This window comes from Oryza brachyantha, chromosome 5, assembly GCF_000231095.2.
Source record: "Oryza brachyantha chromosome 5, ObraRS2, whole genome shotgun sequence".
In the NCBI taxonomy this organism is placed as follows: domain Eukaryota; kingdom Viridiplantae; phylum Streptophyta; class Magnoliopsida; order Poales; family Poaceae; genus Oryza; species Oryza brachyantha.
In genome coordinates this window covers 6,412,317-6,436,680 of record NC_023167.2, presented here as the reverse complement: position 1 = coordinate 6,436,680, position 24,364 = coordinate 6,412,317, and the positions used below count along the sequence as shown (strand labels likewise).

The window sequence follows — 24,364 nt, the reverse complement described above, 5'->3', positions numbered from 1 at the left end:
AAACACTTTATTGAAGTTAATATCATTTCTCTTGGTTAAAATATTTCACTACTAAAGGGGTTTTCCAACTTGAAAGTTGAACTTTAAGTACATTCATTCTTCTTATAAAGCCATTTGCACTTTAATGGCTTTTCACCTATTGGAAGCTTGGTCAAATTCATGTGGGATTTGAACGAAGGCTTTCCATCTCTTCATTTATAGCTGTCAACCACTTGTAAGAAATTTCATATCAGATAGCTTCAAAATAAAAGGAAGGGTCAACTATATTATTAACATTATGTACAGCAAGAAAAGCATAATAAGGCATATCGTACTTGTCACTGTATCAAATAGGTTACCAAACATTTGTTTTAGTACTATCTTGAGCCAGACATTGATCATTATTTTTTGAAGATGACAAATATGCACATTGTTGTCTAGTAAAAGAACTGAATAATCAGAATCAATATTTATTAAAAGTGACATTAGACTAATGATAATTTGTGAGCATAAGAATTATAAATGATATCCTTTGACACTACAGTTATAACCAACAAATATGCATTTTCTCACTCTAGAATCTAACTTCCCACGCTAGCATGAGCTTAAGCATAAGCAGGGCAACCAAATATTCTTAGATTAGAATAATCAACTAGTTTATCGGACCAAAGTTCTTTTGGAATCTATAAATTGATAGCTGAATTTGTATAATGGTTGACCAAATTACAAGTTGTACCAATAGTTTTAACCCACGAAACAATCTTATTACATAAGCCTACGTACATTCAAAGCATACAACGAGTTCTTTATAGAAGTGTCCGATTCATATGCAGCCACACCATTTTTTATCGAGCACACAGAAAAGTCAAGTGTCTTGAACTATCATCATTAGCACAATGATTATCAAATTGACCACAACAAAATTCCAATCCATCATAAATTCTAAGCTACATTATTTTTTTCACCAGTATAATTTTCCACCAAAATTTTTCCACTTGTCAAACACTACAAGAGATTCATCTTTATACTTCAAGTAATAAACCCAAACTTAAAAAAACATCCATGAATGTTATAAAGTACTTACATCCACCAATACAATGAACTTACACTTGCTCCAAAAAATGATGAAAAAATATAACCAATAATTCCTTTATTTTCGTGAGCAGCAATACTAAAACTGACTCTCATTTGTTTGCCAAAAACATATTTTTCATAAAAAGACTTAAACATTCCAGCACATGATGAGAAAGTACAACTTATGCAATCCTATTTGTAAATGTCTATCCAAATTTGGCAAAATACAACATATGTCAAATGCTCCTACTAATAAGCTTCATTGTTTTTGACTCACTACCCATAAGCCAATTCCTATAAATGTGATATATACTCCTTGAGGGTTCAAGACCAAATGAAACATAAATAACTTTTCAGAGAAAACTTACAAAATGACAATGGAAGAATAAGCGTTGAATAGACTAACATCTTTTTCTTCCATCCCAGTCCTTTCATGTTGAGTTATCTTTTGTTAAGATTACTCACCTGAATAGATACCACAAAATGGTATTTAGTTTATGAGGAAATTTAGGATTCCACAAGAACTTATTCATCTATATGTATCAATTTTGATTGAAGCTACATATATTGAATGAACAAAGAATTGACCATTTTGATGGAGATTACGTCTATACATATCTTTTAGTTCATTCACATTGATTTGTGTAATTTGAGCAACCAATTTATCCAAGTTAAAAAGATTTTAACATAGAAACACTCTTTCAATAGAAACATTGAGTGAAACTGACACCATAACACTTGGAACAAATGCATTTTTTCTAGAAACAATGTTATAGAGAAATGGATATATGTATCTAAAGAAACTGTTTCTGATCCACTTACTCTCCAAGAATCTAATTTATTTTCCATAATGAACTTACCAATACCCCAAACATAAGATATTCTTTGACTTTCATAAGCCCTGACTAGAAGTGAGTCTTCAGGTTTCCTCACAACTTGCGTAATTGTTCGGTTCTTTAAATATTTTTTCTCAATAAGTTCTGCTACATACCGTCCTCATTAATCAAGTTATATAACAACATACTTATTTAGCATTGGTTATGTGTATCCATGTTATGGACACCACGTTCCCCTTGTTCCTTTTGTTCACAATTTATATCACATTTTGACTATCCTTTTTTTTTCTTACGATCATCACTCTATCAAAAACATACTTGATCTACAACAATCAATACACGTGTTAGCTAGGGTTTGGTTGTGTGTATCTGTTGTAGGAGGAGATGCAACAGTTCCGCATAATAACCAACATATATGAAGGTCGAGATGTTTGCCTTCTTGTACGAAAGATTAGGGGTGGCACTAGGGGCGGAGCCCTGTGGGCCCGAGGATTCTCAGGTGCCAAGACCGGGATTCCAAATTACTTATTACTCAGCCTGCAAGAGGGCCAGGGCGGGCCAACCTGTATTCTATACCCTCTGGCCCATTTACCTAGTGGTTTGTGGCTTGCCCCTCTTTTTAGGGACTGTGGCCGGACCAGTTGGAACCGGACCGGCCCAATTGGAACCTTGTGCACTGCACGGCACGGCACGTACCGCTCAAATAAAATCTTAACCGTTGTATCATTGCATGGCATTCCAATATCATTGCATTGAATTGACATGCATATCTAAAGCGTTCAAATCAAATAAAATTCAGTAGCTGCATTAGCTGGGGTTGTGTCAGACTGTCAGCAAATGATGTATATGTATCTCATGAGTTCAAACAAAATCAAAATGGCATGTACTGCCCAGTTCAAACAAATGCTCACAGTACCACAAAAAAAGACGCGTGTATATAGAGAGAGAGCATTTAAAGAGGAATATCAAGTCACTTTCCAAGATCATCACCAATCTTTTTTCAGCACCTAAAAAAAACAAAGAACACAAAACATTTATAGCATCTGGAGTATTCAAATGAACTAATGAGATATAACATATATGAAGATTTTATTGAGGCTAAAGAGTACTTTCCAAGTAACAATTTGAAGTGTATAAAAATTGTTACAGTTGATGAGAAAAAAAAAAGACAACTTGATACAATCTTTACTTCTGAACATACATCGTATTTACTTCTGAACCCAATCTGGATTTACTTCTGGATTTTTCTATAACTCGAATAAGAAGAGAACAGAACAAATTACAGTATGTTTTAGCAATGGTGCGCGATTTTAGAAATCCATTACTTCTTTAGCGAGTATACTGATCTTCAGAATGTATTTGGAGTATTCTTTTTTGGTGTAGTACTGATCGATCTTCACTAAAGATCTTTGCTGCCCTTCAGAGTTCAGACTTCAAGTGTCAAAAGGTACAATCGTGGTGCCACTAGCATGCAGGCAAGCATTTGTTCTAATCAGCAACGCATAGCATGCAGGCAAGCATTCCAGATCTAGAAGAAGAACTACAGTTGTAAGCATTCTAAATGTTAACAGCTAAAGCTTTTCAGTTGACATCAATTATTGTCACCGAGATGAGACCTTGAATCGGTGTTGATGCAGAAACACAGAGTAGACACAGGGCTCGTGGAAGGGGTTACGGACCCGGCGGAAGGGGCCAGCAGCGAGTCCAGCTCCGCCAGCCGCCACAGCGACTCCTCAGCACGCGGCTCGCCCTCCACCTTCGACGATGAGAAGGCGACCACGTCGGAGCACGGACCAGCCGCAGCCGTCCGCCGCCGCTGTCCACCGAGCACGGACCGGCCGCAACCACACTCGCCGCCGCACAGTGCCTGCGCCACTGCAGTCTTCCGCCACCGATGTCCGCCGAGCCCGGACCGGCCGCAGCCTACCTCGGCTCCGCCTGTGCTCACTATACCCTAACGGTAAACGGATCTGGCCTCACTCTACCCTAGAAAATTAATGGGCCGGCCCGAGAACCTCTTGGTGCCAAATTTTGGGGCCGACCCGCCCCACTTGCAGGCTGACTTATTACCCTCATATTTTCACCACCCCAGCTTAAAAAGAGGCACCCAGCCCAAATAGAAGCCACTACGGGCATAATTTCAGAAAGAAAACTCATCGTTTCCCCATAGGCGTGGTTGGATGGCATCATCATTTTGTTTGTCTTCGTCGTTTTGGCTTCGCTCACTCCGTGTCCGGCGCCTGCAGTCCGCCACTGGTCTGGTTGATCAGCTCGTTCTCGTCCGCCCTTGCACCTTGCCAATCCACGGCAGACGGCCGACACTGCTCGCAGCCCATCACGGCGCGTCGGCGTCGGTGTGCTGCAGTCTCCTGCCCAGAGAGGCGCAGGCGCGCAACCCATCACGGCCGGCCACCTGCTCGAGTGCCCGCCATCTCTCTCTCATGTCTCATCTCCGATTCCTTGCCTGACTGCCTGTTTGCCTCTATGCGGCAGTGTCGCCTTCGCCTTGATGCCTCCCATCAGTGATCAGTCCATCACCGCCAAGGCAGCAAGCCTACAGGCAGCCAGCAACAGCCAACGCCCAACAGCTGAACAACAACTAGGGAACTACAGTCTACAGAACTAGGGTGAGCTATTCTCTCACAATCTTGTTTAATTTACTCTCGAACTGCTCTTTATTCATTGATATTTTGTAGTTTATTAGTTATGTTTTTTTAGTTTCTGTACAAACAATGGAGACTATATTTTATCTGCTCTATGCCTCTAAATAATGGAAATTGAAACAGATTGCTTTGCAAATTGCAATGGAGAAATTTTTGAAAAGAAAAGCACCTGATAGTATCAATAACATCAAAAGGTCATCCTGCCAACTAGATGATGGCAATTGGGAAGAGACAATAGAATATGATCCTGGCCTAAGAAAAGAAAAAAGAAATCGATGATTACCATCCCAACCAAAAAAGACAAGGCTATAAGAAAGAACTTGGAGAATGGGCTTGCCAACCTCTTGATCATATATTATATTTATGTCAAATCATTGAATAACTTATTCTTTATTGAGAATTTAACTATATTTATCTCTCTTTTAGGCCAATGTCGCATGGAGGAATGAAGATGATGACATCATATTTGGAATGATTTTTTTATATGATTTGTGAAATCATATTTGGAGATATATAATCCATGTTTGACACATAGCATTTATCAATATTATGCCCCTTATTAGTCGGTTTCTCTGATGTGGTACATAATTTCTAACTTTTTAACGCACTTTTCTTTATATTGCCATCATTTAGAGATGTTATATTTATAGTCAAGGATACCTATTTATTTATTATATTTTGGTTATAGAATTATATATGCGTGTGTAGATAAAAAAATCAGGCGTCTATTTTGCTCTAGCTTCGCCCCTGTGTAGCACCGAGGTGTTTCGAAGTTGACGACCAAAATGAGAAAGGAATTAGTTCATACAGACGACTTTGTTCCATATGTGAGAGTGCTTTGAAAGTTAGAAGGCATTTGCAAGAGAATGAAATGGGGATTGAACCATTTAATCTATTGACCTAGGACCAACATATATATTGTGTTCAAAAGATGGGAAAACACTAAAAATGCCCATGAAGCACACATATACCCTTGGCACCTTCATGTGGAAAGCATTTGTACCCATCAAGTAGTTCTATAGCTAACAAATGTTGCTGAACATGTTCATTTACAAGACAGCAATACACCATATTAACTCACCCTTTTAAAATTATAGCAGTACAGCTTGTAAATTCATGACAAAATTATTCAAAGCAGTTCTACTATTTCCTCTTACTCACATCAACGCACACACAACTACGGATGAACACACATAGTGCCCCAACACCTGTCACTCCAAACCAAGGTTAATCATCTACAGAAAACTTGACTTGAAATTATGCATCAGTTCATCACCTTCCCTCGAGGTTAGTTTTGTTGATCGTCGTCTCCTTCAACCTGCTGAACTCAGTGTTGCTGGATCCTGCATAGCTGCTGCTGGTGTAGCTGCTGGTGCCGCCATCCCTGAGCTGCCACTCGGTGATGTAGCTTGGCTTCGTCACCACCTCACCCACATCAACATCGCCGGTCAGCATCGCCATGACCTTCGACATTGGGGGCCGCTGGTGTGGTGAGCCCTGTGTGCAGAGAAGTGCAACACGAATGACTCTGAAAGCTTCATCCTTGTTGAACTCCTTGAGACTTGGATCGACCACTCCTAGAGCTTGCCCCATTTCATACAGGCCCCAAGCCTACGAAAAAATGGTAGGTTCAGTGAGCATAAGAATCTCGTCTTTTTGCTTTTGAGAAAAAAGCCAGATGACACATTTGCAAACGAAAAACAACTTTTGAATCAATATTTTTGTTTGGAAATTTAAATTTTGGCTGATAAGCATAAGCAACCGCCAAAAGGCAGGGGTGTAAGATAACAGATATGAATGAACAAATGTTTCTCGAATGGAAAGATAATTGATCAGCTTACCCACTCCAATAGAAATATCTTGCTTTCCTCTAGGGTATTGTTCGTGTTCGATCGACCGGCAATCATCTCCATCATGAGCACTCCGAATGCAAAAACATCAGCCTTCTCTGACAAATGGCCTCTCATGGCATACTCAGGAGCGAGATAGCCCCTTGACAAAGATAAGACAAGTCAATATTAGCATCGGTATTGACATATATTACACTTGCAAAGGATAAGCATTGAAATGTTCTTACAATGTCCCTGCTATTCTCGTGCTCACATGAGTTTTCTTCTCATCATAGAGTTTGGCAAGTCCGAAGTCAGAGATCTTTGGGGTAAAGTCAGTATCAAGTAGAATATTGCTGGCTTTGATGTCCCTGTGCACAATTCGCACACTTGACTCCTCATGAAGATATGTTAGGCCTCTTGCTATGCCTAAGATGATGTCAAAACGCATTGCCCAATCTAGTTTTAAGCTATGTCCTGTGCAAGAAAAGACAGCTCAATTATCATAAAAAAATGTTCATGATGGTGAAATGTAGAAATGAAACTCTCAAGCGTTCGTGAAACAAGGAACTTTTTTTGGTGAAATCGAGCAAATTCACTACCATGTTGACAATTGCATAAGTGAACTCACCAAAGATTGCTCGATCTAGGCTTCCATTTTCAAGGTACTCATAAACTAACAAGGGTGTTTTACTGTCAATGCAGCATCCGTGCAATTTAACAAGATTCCTGTGTTGCACGGCAGAAATTGTTGCAACCTCTGTCACAAATTGAGTTTTCCCCTGATGAGATGATTCAGAAAGTTGTTTCACTGCTATAACTCTTCCATCAAGTAGTTTACCCTGTCGAAGGATGAACCGTTATAAAGTTACATGCATATTTTGAACAAGGACAAAAAATTTGCCAAAATCTTGACTAAAGCCAAAACGAGTTAAATGTTCAGTTCAATTTTGGCAAGATTAATCATGCGAAATAGGCAACCTTATACACTGGCCCGTATCCACCTTCCCCAATAATATTTTGATAATTGAAGTTGTCGGTAGCTAGCTTGAGTTCAGCGTTACTGAAGACATCTGGTTGTCCAACAAGGTTGTACAGTTCTGCTTGTTTTTCATGGACAGATGAGAAATAATAGATCATCTAAAAAAAATTATACTGAATAACTATAAAAGTAAATACTACCTTCTTGCTGTTGTGCCATCCTTCTGCGCTTCTTTACGAACATAAATATTCCAAATAAGGCTATTAATCCTAAAACTGATGCACCAATCGTTATTCCTGCAATTGTGCCTGCTTTACTTTTTCTTTTTGGTACACCATTTCGAACAGTTGGAGTAAAATCTACAAAACAATTGATACTAATTAGAAGCCAATATAATCCATGTTGAAGATAACAAATGTATGTTCTTACTTGGTGTGACGCTTAATGCTGAGATCATCGGGCCATAGTAACCTTGAGTAGGTATGGCAGTTGTGCCCTTACCAGCCCAGAAGAGATGGATTTCAAGGAAATTTTTTGACACTATTGTTGTATAACTCCTATTAACTGCAGTAAAAGATTTTCCACCTGCTGTCTTCCTGATATCAAAATTCTTTTCTTTCAGATCGCCCTACGAAAATTCAACAGTATTTTCAGACAAACAATAAAAAAATCGAGTAAACAATTGCTAATGCATTCATTTTTTACCTGGATATATATGTCAAAAACTCTCCTTCCTAAGCTTTGCCACGTCTGCGAGTCCGGATAAGCAAGCTCTGCAAACTGAAGCAGAACAGTGTAATTTCCATTCTCAAGTCCAAGACCATAGTACCTCACTGATGATGCTGACATCCTTGCAGTTTCAAACAGTTTGGAATCAACAGAATTCTGAAACTTCTGATTCTGGGGACTAGATATTATGTTCAAACCATTTGTAGATAGAAAGTAGTTTCCAACATTGCTGACACCCCATCTTGTTTGGTCAGTGACATAATATGATGCAGCCCCAAGGTTTGTAGCATCTGCTTCATAGTTAGTGCCATCTAAGCCTCTAGTCGATGTATTACTGCCGCAGTCAACCGCAAAGGAGTAGTCTGGATTTAAGATTTGCAAAATCAATTATTCAAATTTCTAAGTTCATGGTAGCTACTATGGTAGATGATGAGGTCAAAAAATACATTGTGGAGAATCACGGAAACAAGGAGTGTCTTGCTGCAGGCAGTTTAGTCCTGAAGGTAAAGTGCTGTGGACAATTTTAATCAAAAACTAAAAGTTGTGAGCAACATTCTTTTAAGGGTTAAAGTCTTGGAGAAGAATAACTAAATGTCATAAGTACCTGAGGTCGGTGTTACCGAGTACAAAATTGTTTGCCACCAAATTCCTTTTACAAAATGAATTATTAGAAATATAATGTAAAGTTTTATTACTTGTCAAAACAAATTTCAGAATTTTATTCTTACAGTTCCAAGTTGTTATGGGTAGCCCATGAAGGCAAGCTTCCAGTGAGCTGGTTGTAGGAAACGTCTCTACAAACAGTCCAAAAATTTTACATAAGAAGTTAGTACATTGTATCATGAAAATAATTTGAGCTATAGTCCTATATTGGTAGTTTGACATACACTGTTTTCAAAGAAGGGCTTATAGCATCTGGCAAACTTCCTGTAAGGCTATTGCTCCCAAGAAACCTGATATATTACAACATGATGGAACACAATGATGAGCTAGCTTAGCAGGTGTTTTTGTAAACATAATTGAAGTAATGAACAAACTTCTTACACAAATGTAAGATTTCCCAGATTCAGGATGGTTTGAGGAATTTGGCCAGTGATATTGTTAAAGCTCAAGTCCCTGTGATTAGGGACAAATTTTACTTAGAGAAATGCTTCACAATCTGAAGAAATGACAACACAAGAGAATTGTATCAAGCTGGAGAGTGAAAACTTACAGCAGCATTAAAGATGCAAGCTTTGAAAAATCTACTTCTGCAATGTTTCCAGATATCTTGCAGTTCCTTAATATCCTGTAACAAGAAATTCCACTATCAGTAACTTTGAAATTTTGTCAATACCTAAGGTCTATACCTAAAAGTATCACATACAGGTTGGTCAAAGATGTGAGATTACTGATAAAGGCCAATGGAGAGATCCCATTTACAATATCGCCAATCCGTCTGCTCATTTGTATTTCTTACAAATCAGTTATCAAGCTTGATCGAAGGAATCAATTGCGCCAACAAAATGTACTTACAAATTTGTTAACTTGGTTAGATTAGAGAAACTTGCTGGGATTGGCCCTTCAAAAGAATTTCCTTGGAAAGCCCTACAAGTTCATACTTTGAGAGAGTAAAAAGAACCCATATTCCAGGTCTATTTTTATAGAAAAGTATAAAAGCTCCATTTATCAACATATTTCTATCCAAGTTCTTTGTATTCACATGCCATACGGACTATTTTAATGCCAGGCAGATGGGAGCATTATTGTTGAGCGAGGACTGAATGACCAAAAATTCTATTGACTAAGTTCAAATGGAAAGAACATATGCAGAAAATTTATTTCGAACAATTCCAGTTATTCTTTCTAAGAGATACACATAATTATATGTTAACAAGTTAATATATCTAATCTTACATATCTGCCAAATTAGACATGCTTCCCAAATTATCAGGTATTTTCCCTGTGAACTCATTATCTGATGCCCTCCTGCAAGCATATCAAAATGTTCAGTATTTAGCATGAAAACATGATGAACATAACAGCTGAGGCTCTGTTGTTGACTGTACAAGATCTTCAGGTTATCGAGTTTTGAGAATGTCAAAGGGAACGGACCACTGAATCCAGAACTATCGATGTACCTGTCATTAAAAGAATGAAATATTGTCATGTTCATTCAACACTACAGTTGTTTTTCAGATAGCAATAGCTAGAAAAGGTGTATCTTACATCTGCTGAAGATTGGTCATGTTGCCTAGTTCTTCAGGAAGTTGGCCAGTAAAATTGTTAAAGCTAATGCCCCTGAATCAAAATAAAATAAAACATGATTATAAATTAACTTTTGTTCAGCTGATAGCTGGAAAAGGGGCATAGTTTTCCCTCATGATCCCTATGACCTATACAATATTTCACCATTATAGATTTTTTAAGCCTTCATCAGATTAGTTTTAGAACAAGTCAAATATCACTTGAATGGGCAAGATAAGCTGACAAACCTAACAACGTAGACTTATGAGTTTTTTTTTCTGTAAATATGTAGTTAAGAAGTCATGCGATTAATTACTTCTAGAATAGCTATTTTTAGTTCAGGCTGGCACAAGTATATGCTTTAAGTCTGATCTGCCATGAAAAACAAGATTTCTTACAACGAAAGTAGATTGGTGAGGTTTCCAAGTTCCTTTGGAAGTGGTCCAGACAGTAGATTGAAAGGTAAAGCCCTTTAAAAGATGAAAAATTAGTTAACACAAAACACCAATCAATGGACACTACATGAATCAAGAACTTGATGAATAGCTCCTACAAATGTTTCATGGAAGTAAACTTTCCAAAGAATGATGGCAGGGGACCAGTCAAGTAATTAGAACCCAGGTTCCTGAAACAACACAGAAACATCATGTCTGTTAGCCCACACAAAAATCTTCCATGCCTGACTACTTATTTGCTGGTTTTCACCAGGAAATAGACAGTTCAGAACCTAAAGCAATGAGTTGAATTTGTATTTTCTGCACAACATTGATAATCAGGATTAAGATGACAAGGCACAGATACCATACAGGTCCAGCATATATGTGAAATTCTGCAGCTCCGAAGGTATTTGACCGACAACGCCCAAATTTATTACCCTCCTGCGAAAAGAAAAAGTAATATTGATAAGTAAATGAAATAATTCCATACCTTTCCTGCTTCAGACCATTCAATTTTCGTCCTAGTTCACAAATCATTTAGTTTGCCCCAAGAACGTGAAAAATCAGTCCACTTCACCCGAAAACAGATAATGCCTAGGAAACTTTGATGTGCAACCATAAACGTGGAAATAAAAGAGCGAAATGTTGGTAGTTATTGTGAAACAAAATTGCTGATTGGAATGGTCATCCAATCAGTCTGTTGTTCCTCCCTCTGTTATCTAACACAGATATGTTTGCATTACAGTAGGAATGGTCATCCAATCAGGTGGTGTTTGTTTTCCTTCATGCAAGAAGTGTAAGTTGATTATGTTGCCGTCAGTTGCGTATTTAGTGTCTTATGTTTAGATGATCCAACTTATATAGCTTTTAAATCAGTGCTGATATAGGTACGACTAAAGGCATGTAGCCGTTGATCAATTTAATTGTATGTAAGTCGTACAACTTGATCGTACGCATTGCAATTTTCGTTTTAAATACCGTAAATATATCATGCCAAAAATACAGTACATCTATAAAATCTTAAAAAATCACCATTATTAAGAACGTTTTTTCTTCAATTTATTATTCTTTATATATATATTGGATTATTTTTTTTTTGGTGGTCCTGGCCCAGCGGGTCCAGCGAGCCCAGCACGGCGCTCAACTCCTCGGTAAAAAATGAACCTGTCTTGTCGCCGTCAAATAATGTCGGAGGCCAACAAGCTTCCTCCATCCTCACCGGCTGCTGGATGCTCTCAGAATTCGTGGATGGTGAGGATGCCATTAAGCTAGGTTACTGTTCGGCTGTGTTCTTTCATTTTTTTTAGGGTACTCATGAATGACGAAGTCGTCCATCGTTTTGTTTTGGATTTTATTATATTACATCGATAGTATATGTAGTAAAAATCCTATAAAAGTAAAATTAGCACTAAAATATATAACTATAGAATAAAATTGTTTATATCTTTTAAAATAGATAAATTGATAAATATATCTTACCAAAGTTTGGAATGAAATATTTAATATACTTATAAACATATATAGTTAAATATAAATTTTACTATGCGAGTGCCACCGGAAGTAAAAGGTACCGTAACATTACGCTGTATTAAGATGAAATATTATTTAATTTATTTATACCTATTTTACACATAAACAATGAAATTAGCTATTAAAGAGTTGACAATCTACTTAGTCAACTTTTGCATAGAAATATTTTTGTAAAAAATATATCGTTTTATAGTTTAGAAAACATATGCGGAAAAAAATCTGCCTAAAAGAATGCAGCAAGGCGCAGTTTGTTTCCGTACTATTATTTCTATTTTGTCAGCCTAGTCAACTCCTTCACTCCACACGCATCCGTGCTACAACTCTTTTCGTGGTGTTCAAGCATTTATAGCATAATTTACAGTACTACATGTCTTAATAATCACTGATATTTAAATTAATGGGTTAATTATCACTGATATTTAAATTAATGGGTTAATTAGATCCATGCCATTATAAATTTGATAGTTTTAAAATATAATATTACTATTCGACTAACTGTAAGGATGTCATTATAATTACAAAACTATTTAAAATATACCACTTCATACCCTTTCGGTATATTTTTTTAAAAAAAATTGGACTATATTGCCCCTTTTTGTTGTTCACTGTGGTCTTGGTATATACAAAGAGCAATTTAGTCTAAAATGGTATATCTAAAATAGTTCTAAAATTATAATACATTTTTACAATTAGTCGAAGAGTAATGACATGTTTTCAAAACTAGCAAATTTATAATGGCATGAATCTAGTTAACCCTAAATTAATTTATTTCCATGGTACCTCCACCTATCATCACACAGTCCCGTTACCTATTTATTAAAGGGCATAAATTATTATCTTGTTAACCTTAATCTCTGCTGAGTAATCCAAAAATACTTAGGTAATTCTTTTTATACCTATTTTATGATATAAACAATGAAATTAACTACTACAAAATTAAAAATATACTTTAAAAATATGAATATGATATAGTAAACTTTTATATAGAAACAATTTTACAAGAAAATTATACCGTTTAACAGTTTACAAAGTATACGCGCACAACACCAGAAATAGTCTACATAAAATACAGCCAAGGTGCAGTTCCTTTCCTCTTTGCTTCCGCACTCTTCTTTGTAATTTGTCAGCCATGCTAGCAGGCCTGCTCAAATCGGTATAACTCTTTTCCTGGTGTTCAAGCATTTCTAGTCCAGTTTACAGTACTAAATGTCTTACTAATCACTCATATTTAAATTAATTTATTTCCATGATACCTCCACCTATCATCAGACACTCACGTTACTTATTTATTAAGGGGCAACAAATTATTATGTTGATAACCTTAATCTTTGCTGAATAATCTAGAAGTACTTAGGCTTTTTTTTTTGTTATTTCATAAAGGTGTACCAAATACGGTCTGTTTTTTTAAAGCTGGTATCGACACCACGTATAAAGACAACTGGATTGAATAAATATATGTGCTGCTCAGCCATCACGGACTTGTATGTTGTATGTTCGTGACAACATCATGATCAACAGTATATTAATTTGTGATATTTTTTTATTGGTTGGTGGTGAAAAATTGTTTGCGACATATTCTTTCATATATATATGGATTAGGTTGCAATGACAGCAGAGCTGACAGACACTCAACAGATACTATGGTGTGAGAGTTTTTTCGATCTCTATGGTGTGTGCAAGTCCAGTTGTTTCCTAATTCATGTCATTTTGGATAAAAGTATGATCAAAATTTTAAATCTTTGACTATTAAGTATTTTTTAATATTCAGTTTAAAAACACCGAGATAACATGTATAGATAGTCTTAAAAGGTAATTTAATAAAGAAAAATATCTATTTATTTAGGTAAATGTTAAATGTCGTGTAATTATTCATGGAATGATAGGAATTATATTAAATTAAAAGGAGAGTGTATTGAGTTGGTCAGTACTTCGTCGTCACTTGATGGAAAACTTTTTACTAGTAGAAAATAGCCCGTCTACGACGTTTTTCTCATGACGATACATATTTTTGTCATTGAATAAGTAATGTATATGACGAAATTTTCTATTTCGTCATGGATCACCTGCGACGGTAGTTCGTACCAATATCTTTGACAGAAAGTTTTAAACAACATCATAGAACATGAAAATTCATCACCGACAAAGCATGTTACTATTGCTTTGCCATGTGGATTGAGATGAAGAACACATGCATGGTTCAATTTTCTCTTTTTAATTTGGAATTAAAATTTGTAATTGGTATTTCTCACTTGTAATAACTCCAAATTTAATGGTTTTTTTATGATTTTTTGTAAAATCATGATCTTTCATTTAATTGAATTATTTTATGTTAATTTCTATTCATTGGATCTTTATTATATAGCTTGTTTTCTGCCACCTAAGTATAGAATAGAAATATACATGTTACATAATAATTGCTAATTTCAGTTCATATTCTCCATTCTTATGTTAAACATAAAGATTATGTCTAAATTTAAAGTGCATAGAAGTTTAAACATATGATCTTTAACATGTATCTTGTTTTCTTTTTAATTTTATTGTACCATTATGAAGTAACACACAAAAATATTTATCTTACAAACATCAATATATTTTTCATGTGTAATGAACTATGTGTAGGTTGTCTTGTAGAAGTTTCAAGAATTTTGGAGCTAATTTACTATTTTTTACATGTTAATTGAATTTCTACGTGGTTATCGAAATTAATTCAAAATTGAACTACGTGTGCATCGAGTAAGACGCCAAAAATTTCAGAAAAATAATATTTATTCTCATATGCTTCATTATATCTCATGTCCAGAACAAGGATGAAAAATTAAATTATATTCTAGGGACAATTCAATTTTCTATCCCTAAATTACTACATAATAATTACAATAATATATAAATTTGGTCAAAAAATTCTACAAACTGGCATGACAACATATTTTTGGCCCATAAGCTTTCCGTAAAAAACTCAAATGGTTTTAATAAAGTGGGACCATACATTGTTCACCAGTGGATACATCTCTGACATAGTTTTTTATAACTCAAGACAAATGTATCCATTCGTGACCAATGTATATTCACACTTTATTAAAACCATGTAATTTCTTTATGGCAAGCTTATGACCCAAAAATATAGTGTTGTGTCAATTTATAGAATTTTCCAACGAAATATAGATATTATTATAATTATTATGTGATAATTTAGAGACAAAAGTTTGAATTGTCTCTTGAAGATAGTTTATTATTTCATCTATCTCTAAGATATAGGCTAGAATGCAACAGATGAGCCCAAATATATTTTTTATAATTTTTTTATCTTATAAAATGCACACGTGGTTCAATTTTGAATTAATTGGGTAATCATGTAGAAATTCATTAAACATATAGAAAATAGTAAATCAGTTCGAAAATTCTTGAAACTTGTACTGGACAATTTATAAGTAGTATATTACATACAAAAAATTGATCGGTGTATAGAAGATAATTATTTTTTCGTATCACTTCATAGTGGTGCAATAAAACGAAAAAAGAAAAAAATGTTACTCAAAGATGAAATAAAATAAGGCACATATTAGCCCAATTGGCCCAACAATTTCTAGCCATCCATCCAAATCCAACGGCTCAAATTGTACTCCAATGATATAAAAGACCATACAAACCCTAACCCTAACCCCCCACTCCCCCCTCTTTCCTCTCCTCCTGCCCAGCCGCCGCCACCATCTCCTAGCCGAGCCACTCTCTCACTCTTCTCTCCAGCCCTCCTCCTCCCTGCAGCCGAGCCACCCTCTCACTCTCCTCTCCCTCTCCTTCTCCCTCTCTTCTCCTCTCACTCACTCCCCGGCGCCAGCCTGCTGCTCCCCCTCTTTGGCACGGCGCCGGCCGGCTCCTCCCCCTCTTCGGCACGGCGGCATCCTCCTCCCCCTCTCCGAGCGCGAGTGTGGCGGATCCGGCGTGGACCGGCAGATCTAGCGGCGGCAACGGGGGGACGACCGGATCCACCTCCTCCGACCGTCTCCCTCACGGCAATGGCGTGCGGCGGCGACGGCATGCAGTGCGCCGCGGGGAGGGCCGGATCCGCCGCCTCTGGCCCTCTCCCTCACGGATCTAGCGTGCGGCGGCGACGGCATGTGCCGGCGACGTGGAGAGGGTTGGATCCGCTGCCTCTGGCCCTCTCCCTTGCAACGAAGGCGTGCGGTGTCGACGGTGTACGGCAGCTGACGGCAACGACATCTAGCAGCGACGGTTTCTGGCAGTGTTGCAACGACATGCAGCGGCGATGGGCTGTCCGGCAATGTGGGTCAGCCAGTCCATTTTTGGAAAATTGGTGGATAAATATTTGCTGTAATAAATTGGTGGATAAATTTTGTATATTGGTGGATAAATTTTGTATGTTGGTCTATATTTGGCATGTTATTTTGATGCTAATGCAAATATATATAATAAAATTGGACCAGCCTGATATTAATGTATTAATGTGAGATGGATGACGTCATTAACTATGCGATGTTAATTATGTGATGTGGCAGAACAGGATAAAAACACGTAGCGATTATTGGTTTATCAGGTGGCACTTTCACACATTGCCACATGGCTCAATCACATATAAACATGTGGATCAGTTGTATTGTGCCACTTGTCTTCCACGTGGCTTGCCACTTGCCACATCACTCGCATGTGGCAGTTATTGGCTTGCTGTAAAGAAATTCTATGACATCGGTAAGAAAATTCAAAGACGAACGAGGTTTGTCATAGAATAAGAAGTTCTATGACGAAACACACTATTTCATCACAAGGAAACTTCTGTGACGCCACTTCTAAGACAAAACGAATTTCGTCATAAATTCGTTACAAAAGTTTATTAATGATGAATTTTGTTTCTTCCATAACGATAAACAAATGTCATGCATATTACATTCTCCACTAGTGTTTTTTTTACAACTGCTGACAAAACTGTCGGCACGCACAAAACTAGAGATTATACTAGATTTCACGTAGCTACTTCCGTTTTTTACGGCATGTTTGGATTCACAAACTTTTAGTAGTCTTTGAGCTTTTTTTAAGTAGTCCCTACTCCCTAGGACCCTTTTATAGTCCCTCCTATTTAGGAAGAGCACTAAAAATGTCTTACTACAGGGTACAAATACTATAGTACCCTTGAGAAGAGTGGGGAGAAGAGGGATAGAAGAGGGGGCGGGGCTGGGCGGCCAACGGGTGGGGGTGGGGCGGCGTCGGCTGGCGAGCGGGCAGGGGCGGGGGCGACGCCGGTCGGCGAGCGGGGCGGGGGCGGCGCCATCGGGCAAGCGGGCGGGCAGGCGGCAGACGGGAGAGAAGAGGGGCAATACGTGGAAAGAGAAATAAAAAGTCCCTTCCAAGGGACTACGTACTAATTTTTGAGGGATTTCTAGGAAAAAGTTTTAAAAAAATTTCTCATGTTTGAAAGAAGAGAGACTTTTCGCATAGACTGTTTTGAATCCAAACAGGATCTTAGTTAACTGTCTTGTTATAGAAACGATACTGCTGACTGAAATACGGATCGTGTATGCTATTGAGTCCACACGTCGGTGAGTAATACCGTAGAATTTTAGATAATACGGATCTCATCCCTTGTGTCCGGTTACAGTTACATGGCAGTAAATTTAACCGTTAATTGCAGGACATTTTAGTCGTTTCGTCCGGGCGTATGTCCGACAGAGTGACATGTATGCAGCGAGAAATTAAACGACATCGACTTAGGCCTTGTTTAGTTCTCAAATTTTTTTTTCTAAAAACATCACATCAAATTTTGACACCTAAATAAAGCATTAAACATAGATGAACCAAAAAACTAATTGCATAATTATAGAAGAAATCTTGAGACGAATCTTTTGAGCCTAATTAGTACATGATTAGCTATAAGTGCTATAGTAACCAACATGTGCTAATGATGGATTAATTAGGCTCAAAAGATTCGTCTTGCAGTTTTCTAGGCTAGCCGTGAAATTCATTTTTCATTCGTGTCCAAAAACCCCTTCCGACATCCGGTCAAACATTTAACATGTCACTTCTCCTAAAAATTTTCTCAATATAAACACCACCTCGGTAAAACTCGCCAGCTCGTGTATATACAGATTCTGAGCTCTTACAATCATTCCGAATGATTCTGAATGTGCTTGCAGCATAGATTTGAGAAGAAGCATCTTGTTTGACAATAGATTCCAGAACCTACGTCACACATTTCCATGCATGTACAAGCAGTATTTTATTAATTAATTGACTTTCAGATAATGCTTCTACTCACTTTTAGGTTTTAACTCTTCATCTTATTTAAATATTTTTACGGTTAATATTTCTATTATTGTTAGATAAATGATACTTTATACGTGACTAATTTTTTTTATAAATTTTTTAAACAAGACAAATGGTCAAATTGTAGACACAAAAATCAAAAAATAAGTCTATTTAGAACGGAGAAAGTATCATATTGCATGTATTAATTAATATCTTAATGTACTTAGTAATGCTAGTTTCATCAAAAGTATAAATATTTCTAGATCGTCGATAGGAATTAAGGTTTTGAAGGAAATAGTATGATGCCCTTTATTAAATGATCAATTGATGATGGTAAGAGCGTAGACCGAAACAAAAATAGAAGAATTGTAAATGTGAAGTGATTAATAATGTCAAGTAGTACTATTTAGTAGTATCAAAAATTTTTATATTTTATATAATATTGAAATACTATAAATGTTTTTGGAAGGAGGAAGTACATATGATAAGTTATTTTTTATCAACTTTTTGTAGAGTTTTAGGGTGTATTTGGATGGCAGGATATGGGTGGATATGGTTTGACCGTCCGATTTTTAGGTGTGTTTGGTTGTTGGACGAAAGAAAGATATGGTGGTCCGTGTGTTCGATTGTTGGTCGAAAGAAGGATATGATGGTCCAATAGAGAATATTCATGCTGGAGACAGAGAGCTCCAGCCAAATTGCCCGGATGCAGCCGCCCACCCGGGCGAAGCGAGCACGGGCCTCGTTCGCGTCACTCTCCGGTGCGAGACTGGATAGAACGAGCAAGCAGAGGCGCGAGAGCGAGGGCGGCGGCCGACGGCGAGCGAGTCGGGCCGGCGGCCGGCGGCGGAGCGGGCGCGGCGGCCGTCGCGGGAGCCGCGGCCGAGGTCGAGCGACCAGGGGTGGCGCGGGCCCGGGAGCAGGCGTGGTGGTCGGCGTCGAGCGAGGTGGAGCGGCGCGGGCACGTGAGCGGGGGCGGCGGCCAGATCGAGCGAGGTGGGGCGGCAGCCAGCACGGGAGCCACAGCCATCCTCGAGCGAGCTAGAGCTGCGCTCGGCGCGGGCGCGAGAGCAGGGGCGGCAGCCGGCGCGTGAGCCGCGGCCGCGCTCGGACTGGGGCGGCGTGGGCGCGGGAGCGTTGCAGGGGCGGCGACCGGCTTTGACGACGATGAGCACGATTGGGCATGTTAATACTATGTTTTTTCCTTTTTTTTTTCTTTCTTGTACTATATGATTTTTTACTTCATTTTGATCTCTTTTCGTTACATACTATTAGAATTGATAAACTCAGATTGCTTTTAAGAGAAAAATATTGTTATTGTGCCTGATTGGTATTTTGACGGTGTTTTGGGGTATTCTCACCAAAGGTGATAATAACAAGTATCCATCTTATCAAACAAAAAAACTGACTCGACATATCCACTACTTATCCCTTCAACCAAACAAAAAATTAGCTAATCCTACTTGCCAACCAAACAAAAAAAAAGTAAATGACCATATCTCTCAAGACATGGATGACCATATCCTATCCTTGCTTGACCATAAACCAAACGCATCCTTAGTATACATAGGCTATGGCGGACGCAACATGGGGTAGATAAACTATATCATATTTATATTACAATTGTATACAAAAGAAATATGTTAATTAATCATGAAAACCACATCTAAGATTGTAAAATCTTAGTTAAAAAACAATAATCTTTGCACATATGTAATTCAGTAGACATAAAAAATATGTAATAATCAATTTACAAAAAAGTTAATTTATGAAACATAAGTAATAGTAAAGCAATCAACCACATTTAGAAATTAGGATTAGTATATAAGAAGACATATATCACTAATAAATTAGCAAGGACATGTTCAAAGATAGAGCCCACCGTCGACTCTTGTCTAATCCACGTCAGCAACAAAAACTTTTTTTATAATAGTACGTGAAAAGATAGAGTCAGATATAGTCTTTTTATTAATAGAACAAAATATTTTTCCTATTACATTACTTTCATTTTATCCACCCTCATACAAAATTTTTTTCTTTAATAAATGCTAAAAGTCGACTCATAGCTGTTGTGATGCATGATGACGGCTTTTCTCTCTCATTCCTCCTTTTTTCTTCATGTCATCAAATTTACATACGTGATGATTAATAGAGTCGGCTAATAAATGTTTTGTATGTGCACTAAACATGTCTAGGTATGATAGGAGAAGCATATCAATGTTATTTAGAAGGCTTGAGAAATCTATTCACGGATCACATATTGCTTGAAATCTTTCTTTATCTTTATCAAAATCAAGACTGCAAAATATTGTCTTCCTTCTTAAACATTTACCAAAGTTCTATCAAGGGGCTGATCTACCATGGGTTAAATTGATTTGGAATTCTTATTATCGAACCAAGGCCTCTCATCAAATTGTTAACAAGGGATTTTTCTAGTGGAAGCATATAATCAATCTTTCAGATCTCTTTGGTGGTATAGCGCAGTGTAGGTTCAATCTGGATCAACGGTTTTATTCTAGGATGATTTATAGAATGATCAAATTCGAAGTACCAAATACCCAAGTCTGTATACATGTACTCTTACCAGGGGAGATTCTCTAGCAGTTGTTGATGCAAAACCTTTGGAAGATTGTTTTCATCTACCATTAAACCATGAAGCATACGTGGAATTCTTGCAACTCAAACAGGAAATGAATAACCTAACTCTGATAGACCAGCTTGGGGATTGCTGGACCTTCATATGGGGCAAGAAGATTTTCACCTCTAAAGATTTCTATAAATTAAACTTCTCAACACTAAAGCCCCAAGGACCATTCAAGTGGATATGGAAGACTAAATGTGTGATGAAAATCAAAGTATTTATATGGCTTCTTCTCTGTGACAGACTAAATACAAAAGATATGTTGGGCAGGAAAAAGTGCACCGCAAAATGCTAATCTCACATATGTTCTTTGTACTTTGCAACAAAGGGAGACAATGATTCACTTATTTTTTTCAGTGTCCGTTCAGTAGAAGATGTTGGCATAAACTTGGAGTGCATTGGAACACCTCTCTGGAGTTTCTTTTAGATGTTCGTTCTAGCAAGGCTGAGATTTGGAAAGAAATGTTTCTTGGAAATTTGCTTTCATGCTTGGTGGCACATTTCGAAACTAGGCTGTCTCTCTTTAAGAATGGTGGCGGGCTTGCAAAATGGAGATTCTTCTACATATATATGTGGTGTAGAATGAATGACAAACTCAAACAGTCAATTTCTGATTGGTTACAAACAATATAGTTTTTTCGATGAGGCTATAACTTTTTCTTCTTCTCCTTCTTTCACTTGTATTTGCTTTGTTTTATAATATATATAAACTACTGGGAGTTCACCCGGTAGTTTTGCCCTTCAAAATAAAATCAAGCCCTCTAACGATCTCCTTCTCATTATAGGAAAATAAGACATCGAGTGTCATTCATCGTTCATTCTATTATGCAAATTAACTTTTATTATTTTCTAGCCAAAAAGGTTCTTTCAACATATGTTATTATTATTATCGATAGAAGTATTGCTGACTTGATAAAATAATATTAAAAAATATGCTTGTATTTTATTCATTTTAAGTCCAAACTATTACAATAATGACAAGTTTTGAAATTATCGATAGGAAGATAGGTGTGAAGTTGTGGAACAACGTGACCGTAGATGGGTCAGCCCCTAACCCCCCCCCCCCCCATCCCCCACCCCCCACCCAATGACCAAACTCCAATCCTGCCTAATAGGTGGGTTTGCCCCTGCATATAAACGCAATTGGCATGGTAGAAAATATGGATTTGCTAACTATCATTTGATAGAAAATTGAAAAGATATGTTACTATTTTTTATTCTCTATTCGCTGTAAGATTTGTGCTCATGACTTTCGCTTTCTCCAATGACCTCGACAATCTCTGGTGATGGCAACAATGACCTTATCTAATTTGGTTTCATCATTTCATGATTGGTTGATGGAGGGAGCATGTGCGTGTAGGAGTGGGGATGGAGATGATTGGGGTTTCTACAAACTTGAAGTAATGACCATGGACGATGAACATGGATAGGCAATGAGATGTTAGTGACGTCACTAAAGCCATAGTGATGGAGGAGGGCAGTGAGCCAACGTCATAGGCGAGGGCGATAGATACGAGAATGATTAGGGCACAGGGGGATGTGACCACTACCGATTTGGGTATAGGTGAGGGAGTGGGGGAAGAGGTTAGTCAAGCGAGGCTTGCCAGCAGTGCCTTTTGGTGCCGATGGTGACTAGGGGCTAGTGGGCGACATGCGAGCTCAAGGAGGAGCGTGTTGTCGGTGATAGCACGAGAGATGACTCAAGGCGAGTGGGTACTACGGTAGCATGAATATTAAAGCAATCTGCGCCATCCAAAAGGTGAGTAAGGTGTGACTGAGATAGGGGAGGCAAATTAATCAGCTGAACAAGATGAACATGTTTGTAGCACAATGGTAAATGCCTAACAGTGGGAAAAGCAACCAATTACGGTTTAATCCTGGTTTTACATACACACACAAAACAATTCCACTTGTTTGTTTACTTAAAATAAAAAAACTAAGTTCGAATTCGACATGTGTCCTCATGTATGGAACAAGGGCCTTAAAGGTCAATCGCTTGAAAAAATTAAATCCATCAATCGATTTCGTGATACGTTGGAATAAAATCGAATGGGTAACAAAGAGAACCAAACAAATTAGCATGTAGGCAACCAGCACAAAGCTTCAAGCAAATCTAATGGATAAAAAATCCAATTGATGCATTAAAAGTTTTGAAGCGATCGACAAATAGCAAACCTGTGTTTTTAATTATTACCTTTCTTGGCCCCTCGATCGAACTCACATAGTGCACACCGTTACCACACCAGCAACTAAAGAGAAGAGAGATGAGGGAGGTGGCTTAATCAATCAATGAGACTTACAGTCTGGTAATATGGCAGAGGGTGTTGTTGCTGAAGGTGCAGTCGCACTTGATGAAGGGGTTGATGTTGGGGTAGTTGTCCCAGTCGCTCTTGTCGGCGGCGAGGCCGCTGCAGGGCTCGCCGCTGATGTTCCACACCGGCGACGCCGCCTTCCCCCATCTCCCCAGGATCGTGTTCAGGGCCGCCTCTGCGCGCGCGACAGTTCGACCACACTCAACCGTTTAATTAATTATGAAATGAATCCAAGTTATATATAATTCCTCTAGTTAATTACTACTCCTTTGGATATGGAGTACTAAAACTACCCAAAAGAATTAATCTGTACGAATTATGACGATATCTACTCTACTTACTTTCGAGTGGATGAGTTTTCGGGGGTGGCTGCTGAGCCTGAGCAGCTGGGATCCTCCATGGCGACGAGCACGCGATCAGCACCACCCCCCACACGAGCAGGTCGCTGCTGATCCTCCTGCTGCTGCTCGAGCGACGCCGCATCTCTCTTGCTCTTGCTCGCTCATACACACGCACGCTGTGGAAGTGCAACCTGGAAACACGTACTTAACGCTAGCTAGTTCGCGTCGTCGCCGGCCTTGGCTTTGTTAAATATATATAAGTAGATGTGTGATCGTTGTTTGGCTTGTGCTCTCGAACCATAAACAAGTTGGGAGCCAGTACAGGACAGGCATAAAGTATAATCATATATGTTTATGCTGGAATTACGTTAGCACTTGTTTCAATAAAAATACGGTTAAAGAAAGAGAGGTGGTACTAGAATGTATGTACTGGATAACGTGTAAACGTCCCAAACCAAAAAAATTAAATGGTACCAGCATAATATTGTTTTAAAGGGACAAGTACGGTCTACGTCTAAAATACAAGTGAT

The 24,364-nt window shown here is 38.0% G+C and overlaps 1 protein-coding gene and 1 long non-coding RNA gene across 3 annotated transcripts; both read right to left on the bottom strand.

Annotated features, from left to right (window-relative positions):
* Positions 1-3,826, bottom strand: LOC107304248. Of its 2 annotated transcripts, none has more exons than XR_001550274.2 (3): positions 3,506-3,826; positions 1,422-1,518; positions 1-201 (listed from the first exon to the last, which is right to left on the bottom strand). It is a non-coding gene; the product is annotated as an uncharacterized LOC107304248 (long non-coding RNA). The 2 variants fall into 2 exon arrangements; XR_001550273.2 differs by having other exon boundaries at positions 2-201; positions 3,569-3,826.
* Positions 3,827-5,457: 1,631 nt separating this feature from the next.
* LOC102719492 (probable LRR receptor-like serine/threonine-protein kinase At1g56130) lies at positions 5,458-24,044 on the bottom strand. The gene is made up of 24 exons (XM_006655078.3): positions 23,835-24,044; positions 23,482-23,668; positions 11,125-11,196; positions 10,872-10,943; positions 10,717-10,788; positions 10,301-10,372; positions 10,141-10,212; positions 9,989-10,060; positions 9,608-9,679; positions 9,459-9,530; positions 9,306-9,380; positions 9,137-9,208; positions 8,980-9,045; positions 8,821-8,886; positions 8,697-8,741; positions 8,539-8,603; positions 8,069-8,454; positions 7,793-7,991; positions 7,564-7,722; positions 7,363-7,481; positions 7,013-7,223; positions 6,630-6,858; positions 6,394-6,544; positions 5,458-6,163 (listed from the first exon to the last, which is right to left on the bottom strand). The coding sequence occupies exons 1-24, from the start codon at positions 23,974-23,976 to the stop codon at positions 5,825-5,827; spliced, it is 3,087 nt and encodes a 1,028-aa protein (XP_006655141.1). The 5' UTR covers positions 23,977-24,044; the 3' UTR covers positions 5,458-5,824.
* Between the last annotated feature and the right edge of the window lie 320 nt (positions 24,045-24,364).